Source organism: Loxodonta africana, chromosome 23, assembly GCF_030014295.1.
Source record: "Loxodonta africana isolate mLoxAfr1 chromosome 23, mLoxAfr1.hap2, whole genome shotgun sequence".
Lineage (NCBI taxonomy): Eukaryota > Metazoa > Chordata > Mammalia > Proboscidea > Elephantidae > Loxodonta > Loxodonta africana.
In genome coordinates this window covers 63943162-63957533 of record NC_087364.1, presented here as the reverse complement: position 1 = coordinate 63957533, position 14372 = coordinate 63943162, and the positions used below count along the sequence as shown (strand labels likewise).

Here is a 14372-nt window from a genome sequence, read left to right as displayed (position 1 = left end):
ATTCTGATCCTCAGGCAAGGAAAAACGATTGAACTACCCAGTATGGGATAGAGTTATAATTCATAACTGATAAAACCCAGTGGAATTCAGTAATATTTTCTTGAATTTGCAATCTTAATTTCCTCTTTCTTAATTTGATTGAAATGCAGTAATGTGTAATGTACATACGCTTTGAATAAAATTTAGATGTTTTTATGTTGTGACATGTTGGTAATCTCTTAGTGAACTATTTAATGAATCTATATTATTTATTGAGCAAAACCCCCTTGGTATTAATCTAATGTTTTATCCCTTCTAAAAATAAAACTTCCCTGATGCATACCCAGCTGTCATCTCGGGCCCTTGATCTTGGAGAGCTAGCAAAACTCAGTTGATATTTCTAGTTCCATGGGTTTCTATTAACTATCAAAGATTTCAGTTCATGTTATACCTATGATTCTTGCTTCTGTGTCCAAACATGTGGGCTCCATGAGAAATTTACATACACAAGCGTTTTGTGAGATTTGGTAGACTTGGCTGATGGTTAGAAGGGCCAGGAGATGGGCCCCATCTTAGGACGTGTGACTTTCTAGCATCTTACCTGCTCCCTTCCCCCAAACTTCTCCCTATCTCTAGTGTTGACCACCACGATCCAGGTTTTTTTACCCCTTCAATGCAATAATACAACTCATCATCTCCAAGCTGCCAACCTTACATTTCTATACGCCCAAACATTGAGGCAAATAGTATATGAATTTTGGTTTTCCAAATTTATTGACCCAACCCTTTTTAGGAGGCAGCTAGGATTATAAATTTCAAAGGCTTTTTATTTTCTATTAAATATTTGATATGGTGGGTTATCGGAAGCCCTGGTGGTACAGTGGTTAAGTGTTCACCTGCTAACCAAAAGGTCAGCAGTTCAAATACACCAGCCACTACTTAGAAACCCAATGGGGCAGTTCTACTCTGTCCTATAGGGTCGCTGTGAGTTGGAGTCAACTCAATGGCAATGGATTTTTTTATGGGTCAGTTATCGCCATTGAATAATCATTGCCTAAATTAATATAATACATAGATCTTAATTTATGTTATTTTCTGTATTGTATGTATTCTGAACAAAACAAGATAACTTTCTGGCTAATGCTTCATTTTAAATAGGAATCAGGAAAATAAACCTAAATTATTATTTTGCATAATATGTATTTACTTGTTTTGTTTCACATTTCCATGTGTAGGAGAAAAGAGTCTAGATGGTCTTCATCGTGTCTTCACAAGATCAGGATGTTGTGAAATAGGTTTTTGTCTCTTGGGGGAAGATGGTTCGTCTATAAACTTCCTCTTGAAGTTGTGTGAGCTTTTCTTAAAAAATCAGATGATACCACACAGTTCACTTCATTTTAGAAGTAATTCTAGAGAGATCTCAGATTTTGTTACCTTATTTGGAAAATGTAAACATAAGTTAAATTCTCTAAGGAAAAATCTGTCAAATTTTGAATTTGTAACATGTACTTGCGTCAAAGGGACCACTTCCTTGTGTGATGGCAACTTTTTTTTTTCTTAAATGGGTACTCTGTCCAGTGGTAATGGAAACACTTGATTCCATTTGGCATAATTTCTGAAATACTTGTATTAAATTGAAATAGAATTAAATAATTAAGGTAGTTTCACTCTTTTGGATTTAAGTTCCTTTTAAAAATTATTTTTATACTTTCATTAGGATTTTCAATTACTCTATTTCCTTTACTCTTTCTAAGGAACATGATTGAAAATTAGTGTACTAATTTAAGATAAGGTATTGGGAAGAACTTCCTCCTTTTGTTTTATTTTACTTTTAGTTTTTGTAGTAATTACATGCATGTTAAATGAAAATTGTGTTAGGTGTCATGCTAAGCCAAAACCATACAATTTTGTGGTAGTTAAAAATGAAATAATTACATGAGTTTTTTCCCCTCCTCTCTTTAGGAAGATCATTGCCCCCCTGGTAACTCGTCATGGAAAGCTGTGGTCCAATTTCTGGGGAGCATTGAGTCCCGATGGATACTATGCTCGATCTGAAGACTATGTAGACATTGTTCAAGGGAACAGAGTGTAAGTTACTACATGTAATTTTTTAGGATAAAATGTCTGAATCTAAAAATGTGATCCTGCTAATAACACTTGATTTTTTTGTTGTTGTTGTTCATCTCTTTCCTTTGTGTCTAATGAAAATGTTAGAACCTGGACAACATTTGGGACCCTGGAATATACTAGTATAAAACTAGTTTGTTTTTTTTAAAATTGTACTTTAGATGAAGGTTTACAGAGCAAATTATTTTCTCGTTAAACAGTACACATATTGTTTTGTGACACTGGTTGCCAACACTATAACACGTCAACACTCTCTACTTCTTGACCTTGGTTTCCCCATTACTAGTTTTCCTGTTCCCTCCTGTCTTCTCATCCTTACCCCTGGGCCGGTGCGCCCATTTAGTCTTGTTTTGTTTTATGGGCCTGTCTAATCTTTGGCTAAAGGGCGAACCTCAGGATTGACTTCATTACTGAACAAAAACGGTTTCCAGGGGCCATACTTGCCAGGTTTCTTCAGCCTCTAGTCAGTTAGAATTTTGTCTACATTTTTGTCTAGTTCTTTCTGGGACCCTTTATTGTGATCCCTGTCAGAGCAGTCGGTGGTAATCAGGCACCATCTAGTTTTACTGGACTCAGACTGGTGGAGGCTGTGGTACAGTAGTCCTTTGGACTAATCTGTTCGTATCTGTAGTTTTCTTCATTTTTCCTTGCTTCCAAAGGGGTGAGACCAGTGGAGTACCTTAGATGGCCACTCACAGGGTTTTAAGACGCCAGACACTACTCAACAAAGTAGGATATAGAACATTTTCTTTATAAACTATGTTATGCAAGTTGAGCTAGATGTCCCCCAAGATCATAGTCCCCAGCCCTCAGCCCAGTAATTCAGTCCCTCAGGGAGTATAGATGTATTTATGAAGCTTGCGTGACCTTGCCTTGGACAAGTTGTGCTGGCTTCCCCAGTATTGTATACTATCTGCCCTTCACCAAAGCTACCACTTACCTATTGTCTAGTTAGTATAAGACTAATACTTAAAAAAAAATGCTTTTGGTTCTAAATCTTTAAAGGAACAAACTCATTATATTGTGGGAAATAAGAAGAGATGATACATGGTTGTGAATAGACACCTTGTTGCCGGTAGAAAAGTAATACTCTTTAGTTAAATGTTGGCAAAGGAAGTTTAGTTAGCTGATTTATTTAGCGGCCAGGACGAAGGTTGTTCGGGTAACTTTAAAAAATTGTGGATAGGTAAACTCAAGTCAGTGACCCAAAACCATCCTCCATTTCCTATTGTCTGAGTTTTTTGCAGAAACAACTAATATTGTGCTTTAATTTCAGTTTTTTCACCAGTAACAGATTGGTATTCCTAGAGTTTGAGAAGAATATACTTGCTACAGAGTTTGTGTATGACTAATATTTATTTCAGAGATAAGTTTCTATTTTTTAGACTACAAAATAATCACTATGGAAACAGTTTTGCAGAGGCAACATCAGGGAAGAATGCCATTCTTTTTTAAACACAAACCTAGACTAGAGTGACTGAGCCATTGAGTGCTTTGCCTTAGTTCTCAGACACATCAGGCCAACCAAAAGGGTAAACATACTGTCATGATTAAAAGTAACTTCCTATACATTTAGGGGAAAAAAAAAATCTCACACTTCTCTTTGAACAGTTAAGTGGTGAAAGGATGTTTTGCTTCTGAAAGAAGACAAAGCTTAAATTTGGATGAGGTAAATATGATAAAGGCATTGGTTAACAGCAATTAAGAAACATGGTAGCTGAGAAAATACTAGTATGATCATATCCTATGTAAAAAATACTTTCACTGGGCCTGGGGTGATCTGTATAGACCATATTCCTGACACTGTCTGTGCCTGTCCGTAGGGGGTCACAGACCTAGAATAGAGGACACATGTGTTTCGTTTAAGTTGCATTAGTCTCTGGTCATTTTCTGCCCAGCCTCCTCTCATTGTTTTCTGATGTGTAAGGAAAGGAATATGGTATAGACCTTTATCCAGTTAATACGAGAACACACTTCTTGTCCAGAAGCCTCATGAAGGAATGGCGTCTTATGACGTGTGTATGTGTATGTGTGGGGGTATAAGTGTGTATATGAATATATATGTATATTTTTCCTTCAAAACTGAAACACTGCTCATTCCACCAGTGATTAATTGCTCAATTCAGCTGACACATTATATGCTTCTTTTTAAGGCATCTCCTTTGAGGGAGGCTGGTCTAGTAAGACAAGATGATGCCATATTCCCTTTCATATCTAATTGCATTTCCTTGGTGAGGTTCGTTCTTTTCTGTTCTCAAAAGCAACAGGCATCACCCTTTAGGCAAAACTTTTCTTAAGCTGTTCTTAGCAAGTGAGTCACATTCATGGTGGGGAAGCAGGCTTAAGAAAGAATGAAGGACAAAAGACAGTATCCTCTACTTCTGGTAACATTTGTTTATTCCTTCCCTTTTCTACAAGGATTTGAGGTGGCTTAATGAATTTCAAGGGAATATGTTGTAGGAGAATTTTAGGTTCTATTCAGTGGTGTTGGTAAGTGTCTAACAGCTGGGTTTTGGGGATATAGAGTACCCTGATTTGTAGTGTTTGCCAGTTTTGTAGTGTAAATATTTGTACCGCGGCTGATTTCAGTATTCCAGTGTGAAGTCACTGAACACACACTTGGGAAGAGATGCTAAAAATCAGCACTTGGGACCATTGTGAGCTGCTTCTGGCACACTACTAGTTGTACTCGGTGATTTTTGCTATCAAACTGCTTAACCTCAAATGGGACCTCATTCTGTACAACAGAATATTTTCTCTTAACTGCAACAGCTAAATGAGGAATGACAGATAAAACGGCACATTCTCAACCCTAAATTGAAGTTTCTCTAGAAAGTGATTTGTCTCCCAAATGTCATGTAGTGTATACCAAGTAATCCTATTAGCTGGAGATTTACTTTTATAAATTTTTTATGCAGACTTTATAAAAGTAAACGAAAAATAAAGCACTAAGATAGGAACATGTTACATACACTTGATGCCTCAGAATTTAAAAATCACCTGCATTTAGGCTTGTGCATATATGTCAAATACCATGAAATGTGTTTATATAATAATTTGATCCAATAGTGCATATATACAATATTTAAAAACATGCACAATGTTTATTTTAGAAACCTAAAAATGAAACTTCACATTTTTTGTATTTGTGGTGTTTTGAAATAACTTCTCTTCACTTGTAGAGGGGTGTGGAATGTCCCATATATGGCCAACGTGTACTTAATTAAAGGAGATACACTCCGATCAGAGATGAATGAAAGGAACTATTTTGTTCGTGATAAATTGGATCCGGACATGGCTCTTTGCCGAAACGCTAGAGAAATGGTAAGGTATACGGTGATGGCTTGCTTGAATGTCCTTATGCCATGGCTTGCTTTACCCATTGGTATGTCATTGTTTTTTGATGCCTTTTTTTCTTTCTCATTTTAAAGTACTGGCCAATTTTTTTGGTTAAGTATTGGAAAATTGGGAGCAATTTTGGAGGATAACCTGTGAGCATTTACCTGTAAAAACAATGAAAATGTTAGGTTTGATGCCCAGACTAGCTCACCACTAGCAATGGGGCTTTCCATGGTGAACATGGAGCTGGTACTAATCAGCTTTGCACTTTTAAGAATCCACCTTTACTTTCATTTGAAAATTTTTAGCAAAAAACTAGACCAAATTGAAATTAAAGTTCTGATGAAATGGTCAATTATACATTAAAAAAAAAAAAACAAAAAAACCCAAACCCTTTGCCGTTGAGTCGATTCCGACTCATACCGACCCTATAGCACAGAGTAGAACTGCCCTATAGGGTTTCCAGGGAGCACCTGGTGGATTTGAACTACCAACCTTTCAGTTAGCAGCCGTAGCTCTTAACCACTACACCACCAGGGTTTCCATACATTTAAAAAAGTATGTACTTTTGTTTTGAAATAAGGGTACATGTTTTAAGTACATGTACTTTAATATCATTATTAACTGCACATTTTTAAAAAGCAGGTTCCTTACCACTAAGTTGGGAGAAGGGTTGAGATATGCCATGTATTAAATCTACATGAAAAATTAATAATACATTGCTGTTCTACAAATATATCTTTATCGTAAAATTTAATGACTGTATAGAATTTGTACTTCAAAATGTATAAATATGTTTTGAAACATTTATTTGGTTGTTTTAAAAAGGATTTGGTGATTTTATTTCTAAGTTTATAAAAGTAAGTATGATTTGGGAAAAAAATCAGAAAAGTTGGCAAGTATTTGTCATTATTAATTACTCTTAGTTTAACAAGGCATGTATGTTGTTTGAATGTATTCGTTTTCCTACAAACCTGTGTGCATTGTTATATTGAATATCCTCAGCACCTGTGATTGTAATTTGTGCTCATGTTTGGCTAATTTGACCCAACAGTGCACCCTGGAATGGCCTCTCTCTTACTCATTTTTTTTTTTTTTTTCCACCTTTGTCTTAATTTTGTGTTCACTGAAAGTTCTACTAAGGAATGAGCTTGGATTTATGTTTGACAAAAAAACAAACAAGAAAAGAAAGGCTGGAGTTCTTTATATGTGTGCTATAATGCTTTGCTCGTTCTGCATGCTGTCTATGAAGGACATTTCCCAATGTCAGCTTTTGATCACCTGTTTTTGTTTACCTAAGAGCACCTGAGAGAGAGAGTGCGCAGGTCAACTTACTCAATGCTTCTCTTCATTTTAGACTTTACAAAGGGAAAAAGACTCCCCTACTCCGGAAACATTCCAAATGCTCAGCCCCCCAAAGGTGTTATTTTTCTTTCTTTCTTTTTTATTTATTTTTGGTTATTTAATTAATAATAGATATGGTATATTTCCTAGCATATACTTTCTTTAAGAGCTTTCTTTTCCATATAGCTTGGTAAAACGTTGGTATTCATTGGTTCTTAATGGGTGTGGATGCATGTGTGTGGGCCTATGTATATGTGCCAGGGTGTGTGTGTGTCCCTCTGTGTGTGTGTGTTCAACTCTTGGTTCTTTTGGAAGATACACATTTTATACTTGAAAGGCAAGAAAGCTAAACATAAGTCCCTTTCACTAATTTTTCTAGCTTTTTTTTTTTTTTCTTTAAAAGGGAAGAGCCTTAGGAGTAGGTGTAAAGTATATCTTGATTAAAATGAGGTCTGATTGCTCTTCATTACATTTTTTTCCTTTTATTAATTACTAACCTTTTTACCATTAAAACAGGTACAAAAGAAAAAAAAAGTAAACATACCTTGGTTGTGTTTGCCTCACGTATTTGGTTTGGGGCAAAGATATGAAACTGGTTTTCTTTAGCTGCCTTATAATTATACAATTACCCTGTTCAGTTTTTAAACATCAGGACAATAAGAAAATGAAATAGAGTGATGAAATAATATTGACATTTTGAATTCTCTTTAAAAAATGCGATGTTATCTTCTTTGAAAGGGAAGAAGCCAAAAGAGGAACAGTTCGTTGCACTATAGTGTCTCAAAAATGTTTCTGCTTTCAAACAGGAATTTCTTTTCTGATGTCTACATCTAGGATCACTGAGAAAGGGACAAAAACAATCCATTCTTCCTCTTCTTTTTTTCAGTTGAGTGTCAGTGCTATCAATTAGTTTTGTGTGGTGTCTGAATTTATAATTAACCAAAATTTCATTTATTTTAAATCATGCACTCTTTTATGTGAAAAATAAAAATGCATGTTCATGAGCAAAATAACAAAAGTTGAAGCCATATCTCCTTTGTGTTTTTCTCATGGTTAAATTTATTTTCTTGTGTTTTCCTCTAAGATTGTTAACACTCTTAATTTTTGGCATATAGGGTGTGTTTATGTACATTTCTAATAGACATGAATTTGGAAGGCTGTTATCAACTGCTAATTACAATACTTCGCATTATAACAATGACCTCTGGCAGATCTTTGAAAATCCCGTGGTATGTACTTCCTACGCAACTTCAGTTTTTACTTATTTTCTTATAACTAAAGGGATATAAATCAGTTGAGTAAAAATATAAAAATGTGTTAAGTGGTTTTAAAAAGGATATAATTAATTATATTTCTTGACCTATAGACAAGGTTTCAGCTTGACCAGGAAATATTTTTATTAAGACATATATTAGGTTTGGGGATGAGAATTAACAATTACTTTGATTTTTTTCTAGTATCTCTGTTTTATACATTCAAAAGTACCATTCACTTTTGTAATCACGGCTTTTTAATCACAATTTAGAAATAACTCCTATATGACAATATTGCGTTTTTATTTCCATGAAGGAAATTCAAGAAGTTAGTTTGGAAAATTAGATTTTACTTTATCATCTTGTTTATTGTTTGTAACAATTTGGTGAATGGAGAAAATATCAGAATAGGCTGATTCAGCATATTAAAAAAAAATGCTGAATGAACTATTTTCTTTTAGAGTCTAAATTTTTTTAAAAAGATTTGAATCAGGTAGGAATTAACTCCTTTTTCGTCTTACTGGTTCCTCTCTTCTTTAGTCAAGTTGGCACAATTATTCAAGGGAAAATACTCTCGAACCCTCTCTCTGTCGCGCTACTGTTTGTGGCTTTGCCCGTGCCAATAGTAAACGTTTCAGATTACACAGACTTGATCCTCTTGATGAGATTTGCCTTTTATCTTTTATTTTGTAGGCACAGTTGACATCCTGGAATAGTCAATTTAATAGTCTATGAATACGCTATTGAATAGGATAAGAATATCTTTTGACATTTTTGCATTTTAAAGCACTTTGGTTCCATTTTGGGTGCATATCTTCGTCTTTCACAGAAGTAGAATTGAAAGAAGGCTTTCCACGGTGAGGGTGGAATTACATATTTTACGTTGGCATCAAAGCTCTTGATATTTTGAGGAGTACAATTATTTGATTTGTTGGGTAATATTAGCTTCCCGGTGAAATGTCTTAAATTATATCCTGAATTGTAGAAGTTTGTCTAAGGATTCAGATCTTTGGGTGGTATGCAATGAAAATATCAAAATAAAGTAAAACTAATTTTTTTTCTATGCCTTTGCTTTGTTCTTGGGAAAACTAGCCTGCTTGATATGCCTCATAAGGGGTAGCTCATAACAAAATACTTAATTCCCATTATCAGAGTTTATAGGAAATTAGAAACTAGTAAAGTCAGAGTTCACTCAGTAATATTTTGAAAGATGGTCAAAAGTGAAAAGTTAGTATTTATACCCGAAAGTAAAATCCTTGGGAGTTTTTTCTTTAACTTAAAAAAAATTTCAGTAAGAATGCATAGGAAAAAAAAATAAAGTGATATTCTGAAATGTTATGGGTGATTATTTTTAATTTTCCAAATTTTCTACAAGGGGCATGAATTTCTTTTGGAATCAGAAAACTAATAAGTATTAGAGGGAATATTGAGATAGTATGATAATTTGATTCTTATTACTATATACTGTGGATAAATGAAATGTATTAAAAAATTTGAAGCTAGCTTTGGTTTTGCCATATAAAATGTCTCAACTACATTTAAGCAGAGATATAGAAAACTAAGAATGGCCTATAAATTTTCAGGGCTCCTCTGAAATTTGACTTCAAAAGATATATTGCTGACCCATTTTGGGACAGGTGTTTTGATGGGATTATTTTGAGCCCATGTTTCAGCTCTTCCCTGCTAGGCCTGTATGTTTTTAATTTGTAAAAAGAAAATTAAGAATTTTGTTAAGCATTCTGTGTACACTTAAGGAGATGTTCTTCTTGGATACTTAAATCAGTCTATATTTTAATATATACCATTTAAATATCGGTTTTTAAATAAAACACTCGATCCACTAAATTATTCCTTAGTATATATGTTGAAAAAATTTGACATATCCTTGTGTGTGGTTTATATTCTAGAGATGGGTCACAGAGGAGAATCACGTCCATGAATTAGAGTGAAAAGGAGCTCTTGGCCAATATAAGGCTCTTTGTCTTAATTTCAGTAACTAAAAAAAGTCAAAGTGTTTGTTAGTCACCCCGTGGTCATTCCTTGATAAATATGAATAACCGGTAAAGGCAGAAAATTTAAATTCATTTAAAAATTCACAAATAATTTTAGAAAAGTTCATTCTAGAAGTATAAGTAAGACCTAGCTAGTTAATTTGCTAGTTTTTCCAAATATGTATTGGTAGGATTTTATTCCTTATTTTTCACTTTTAAATGCATATATGTGTGCACAGAAAACAGCATACAAATCTAATTGCTATAATATTACCTTTTGAAAGCCTGGGGTATAAAACTTCATAAATAAAAGTTTCATTTTCATGGAAGGATGTATACATACAGAGAATCAGGCACAGACTGAAACATAAACTGTGGTGCCTACAAATTCCTCTTTTTTCCCACTACATGTAGTCATTTATAAATTGTTTGAGCAATTTCTAAAATGTATCTATTTTATGTTTTGCAATAAGCTATTTATAAAAAAAAAGTTATTGGCTTTAAGTTGTGCAATTTATTTATATATTTTTTATTGTAGGACTGGAAGGAAAAGTATATAAACCGTGATTATTCAAAGATTTTCACTGAAAATTTGGTTGAGCAGGTTTGTATTAATGATGATTATGAGCTGTAGACCATTTTTGCTACTTCTCCCACAAGGAAATGCTGTTGCTGTAGTACTTCAGGTAGGATGCCAGGAAAGTGAAGGAAATATTCTAGAGAGAAAATTCATAGTGTCCATCACCAGTTACACACTTTTAGCCGTCACATTGTTGAATGTGGAAATGAACAGTAATTTTAAGATCATGCCTCTTTTTAGCAAACACCCCAGTGTGAGAGCTCTCTGGAACCCCTAAAAAAGCAACCATGGAGAGATCACTGATGTAGATCCCTTTCAATGAAAGCTTGTCTTTAAAAGAAATTGAGCTCCAACAGCATTTGCTCAGAGAGGCCTTTTAAAAGATGAACTCTGTTTTAGATTAGTGTTCGACACTGTTGCTAATACCTTATTTCAGAGAATGGAAGGCGTCATCAGTTCTGAGGTGCACCGCTATTTCAGGCAGCATGACAAAGAAAAAAAAACTGCTCGTTAAACTGTGACATGTTTCCTAATCACTTAGAATTTATTTTATACGTATTAAAAGCGGTTTTAGATTTATGAAGATGTAAGTTGTTGTGACATGTCCGAGCGTACTGTATACAAAATAACCATTTCTATGACAAGTCATAGTTTAAATCTTTTTAAAGATATTTTAACAAGTAAAGTACCAGCTAAGCACACACATACATGGAGACCGACGCCAAGTGAGGACAGAACGTTGGCCCAAGTGTACCGCCCTCGGCCATTACGACTACATCATGATCACTGCCTGGCTGAACGCGACTCTAAGACGCATCTTGATTTCACAGATGTTAAAATGTTCGAAAAAAATAATAATAATAAAAAAGACTTAGTAACCAGTATTGTTTGTGTCACAGTATGTCAGTAATGTTGGGCAAATATGAAAAGGATATCTACGTGAGATCAGTGTTTGAGTGGTCTGCCCTATTCCTTTGGAAATGCTGTTTATTAATTAATAGACCCAGTATGTTATTCTTCTAATGGTGATGCCGTGTTTTATAGCCTTGTCCAGATGTCTTTTGGTTCCCCATCTTTTCTGAAAAGGCCTGTGACGAATTGGTGGAAGAAATGGAGCACTATGGCCAGTGGTCCGGGGGGAAACATCATGTGAGTTGTCATTTCACGTGAAGAAGTAGAAGTGTGTGGTAGGGGCAGCAGTTGGGGTAGATATTCACTGTTCAGTGGGGAGAGGTCTTTTTGCTGTACAGCTCTGAGTCCTGGACTAAATGAAACGGTTAGCCCAGGTGTCAGGAGAACTCCGTTTGAGACCTACTTCTGCCACTGGCTCATTGTTTAATGTTCAGAAGGTCATTTAATCTGTCTAGGCCTCGGTTTCTTGTCTGTGCATGTAATTATACTGGATGGCCTCTAAAGGCCATTGTTCTGAGGCTGGAGAAAGTGAGGTAAACTCTGTTTTTGCTGTGTGATATCACTCTTCTCCAAGGCCACGTTTTATTCCCTGCATTTCCATAGGGAGTCCTGTAGTGTTTTAAAATACTAAGGCAAACATTTTCTGACTGACTGCCAAAAGTATTTTTGTGTAGGTAAACATAGGAAGGAGGTGTAGTTCAGTTTTGAATTTATACCCAGTGTTAGAGACTTGGCAGGAAGCATTGCTGCTGGTTCAATGTGTTTCCTTTCCTCTGAGAACCCGCCAATGCCAGCTGCCTAACAATACCAAGAATTTTAGTGGAATACCCTGGAAAATTACTGCCTCTGCTCAGTTAAGGCCCCCAGCTAGCTAACTAGCTGATCAGAGATTAGAAAGTTCAAAGTATGAGGGAGAATTTGAAGTTAGCAGGCTATAGAGTAATGAAAAGCAATCATTGAAGGACTTTGGGTGCCACAAAATGGAAGGAAGGAGAATAGCAGGGAAAGCTTGTTTTCAGCGGCAGGTAATCCAAAGGGCTGGTATGAGGAATCTGTGCACATAATGGAGCTGAGATTGTCTGAGGGTAATTATTCAAAAAACAACAACAGCTCATTTTTAGGGGGGATGGAAAGGCTTAGAAGGTCGGTTTTATTTGCTTTACAGGCAGACCATACATATACATGAAATATAACTCGACGGCACTGGGTTACTGGGTATAAACAGGAAAAGAATCCACTGACAGCAGTACTTTGCTACATGATCGACAAAGTTGCAAAGGCATTTCAACTAAGTTCTTTTGATAGTTTTGCAACTAAAGCAGATGGCATGCCATACATAATTGAACAACTGTTGTTTTTATTGGCTGTTACGATATTGTGGTTGAAAAATACCAAGATCTTGTAAGCGGGAAGTGCATGTGGACCACACGTCATGATGTCATTAATGGTGTTTCTAGGATAGCCGTATATCTGGCGGTTATGAAAATGTCCCAACTGATGACATCCACATGAAGCAAATTGATCTGGAGAATGTGTGGCTCCATTTTATCCGGGAGTTTATTGCACCTGTTACACTGAAGGTCTTTGCAGGCTATTATACAAAGGTAGGTATCCTTTCACTTCCCCTTGGACCGTTCCCACCTGCCTCCCTATCAGTGTTACGCAAATGTGCTTTTCTCTGTTTTACTAATAAGCAAATCCACTGGCTTACTTTGGTTTTCTAGGGATTTGCACTATTGAATTTTGTAGTAAAATATTCACCTGACAGACAACGTTCTCTCCGCCCTCATCATGACGCTTCTACATTTACCATCAACATTGCACTCAATAACGTGGGGCAAGATTTTCAGGTACTTATGACTCCGATTCATGACACTTTTGAAAAAAAGCCTTTGCCTTAGTTACTTTTTAAGATTCTGCTTAGATGGCGTACTTTGGATTTTGTCTTTGACTGAAACTTGAAAGTAATAAGCTGAATACCTTTCTTCGCTCTAACTCTTGTAGGGCGGTGGATGCAAATTTCTAAGATACAATTGCTCCATTGAGTCACCACGAAAAGGCTGGAGTTTCATGCATCCAGGGAGACTCACGCATCTGCACGAAGGGCTTCCTGTTAAAAATGGAACGCGGTACATTGCAGTGTCGTTTATCGATCCCTAAGTTATTTACTTTTCATTGAATTGGATTTTCCTTTTGGAACAGAGGACGAGCATGATCATGCCTTTGAAGTTGTGCTTGAGAAGATGAGAGGAATATTTAAATAACTTCACAGAACAACTTCACTTCGGGCCAAGTGTTTGAAAAACTTTTTATATAAAAAAAAAGTTCGATGTTTCTTAATGTCTGCTCTGAGCCTTAAAACACAGATGGAAGAAGGAATGAAAGAAAAAAAAAGTAAAAGCAAATATTTATTTCTATGCTGTCTTGTCTCTGAGAATAATGACAATTTTTTGAATTTGTGTTTCGGTTCATAAATTATTCAGGTACAAATGTACAAGTGACAAATGGGACTAATAATGTTTTCTTATTTAAGAAAAGCCTGGGAGAATTTTATTTATCATCATGTGGCGGGCATGTGGACAAAATAGACATGAATGAAAATTAGCAGTTCTTGAAATCATGAAAATCCAGGACGTTAACTGAATTTGTGTGCAGTTCATTGAATGAGTACTTTTTCTGACCACCTACGCAAGCATCTTTTGCTATAGTTACTGAGAGTACAAAGGATAATGTTACAGAATGTTTTTCCTCATGAAACTTAGTATAAAACACAATTGAAGAACATATCTAGTTGAAAACATTTTTACATAGATCGTTAGATTTGTTTTTTTTAACATCTGTATTTGA

At 35.4% G+C, this 14372-nt stretch overlaps 1 protein-coding gene across 2 annotated transcripts in view; it reads left to right on the top strand.

Annotated features, from left to right (window-relative positions):
- PLOD2 (procollagen-lysine,2-oxoglutarate 5-dioxygenase 2) overlaps positions 1–14169 on the top strand; it is a 95522-nt gene extending 81353 nt beyond the window's left edge. The window contains exons 12-20 of one of the 2 annotated variants that reach the window (XM_003416168.4): positions 1942–2067; positions 5289–5430; positions 6803–6865; positions 7905–8018; positions 10572–10637; positions 11658–11762; positions 12983–13129; positions 13250–13375; positions 13530–14169. In XM_003416168.4, coding sequence (XP_003416216.1) covers positions 1942–2067; positions 5289–5430; positions 6803–6865; positions 7905–8018; positions 10572–10637; positions 11658–11762; positions 12983–13129; positions 13250–13375; positions 13530–13685 — 1045 coding nt within the window. In that variant the 3' untranslated portion in view covers positions 13686–14169. The remainder of the gene's footprint in view (positions 1–1941; positions 2068–5288; positions 5431–6802; positions 6866–7904; positions 8019–10571; positions 10638–11657; positions 11763–12982; positions 13130–13249; positions 13376–13529) is intronic. The other variant, XM_003416167.4, reaches the window with a different exon arrangement.
- The last annotated feature ends 203 nt before the right edge of the window (positions 14170–14372 follow it).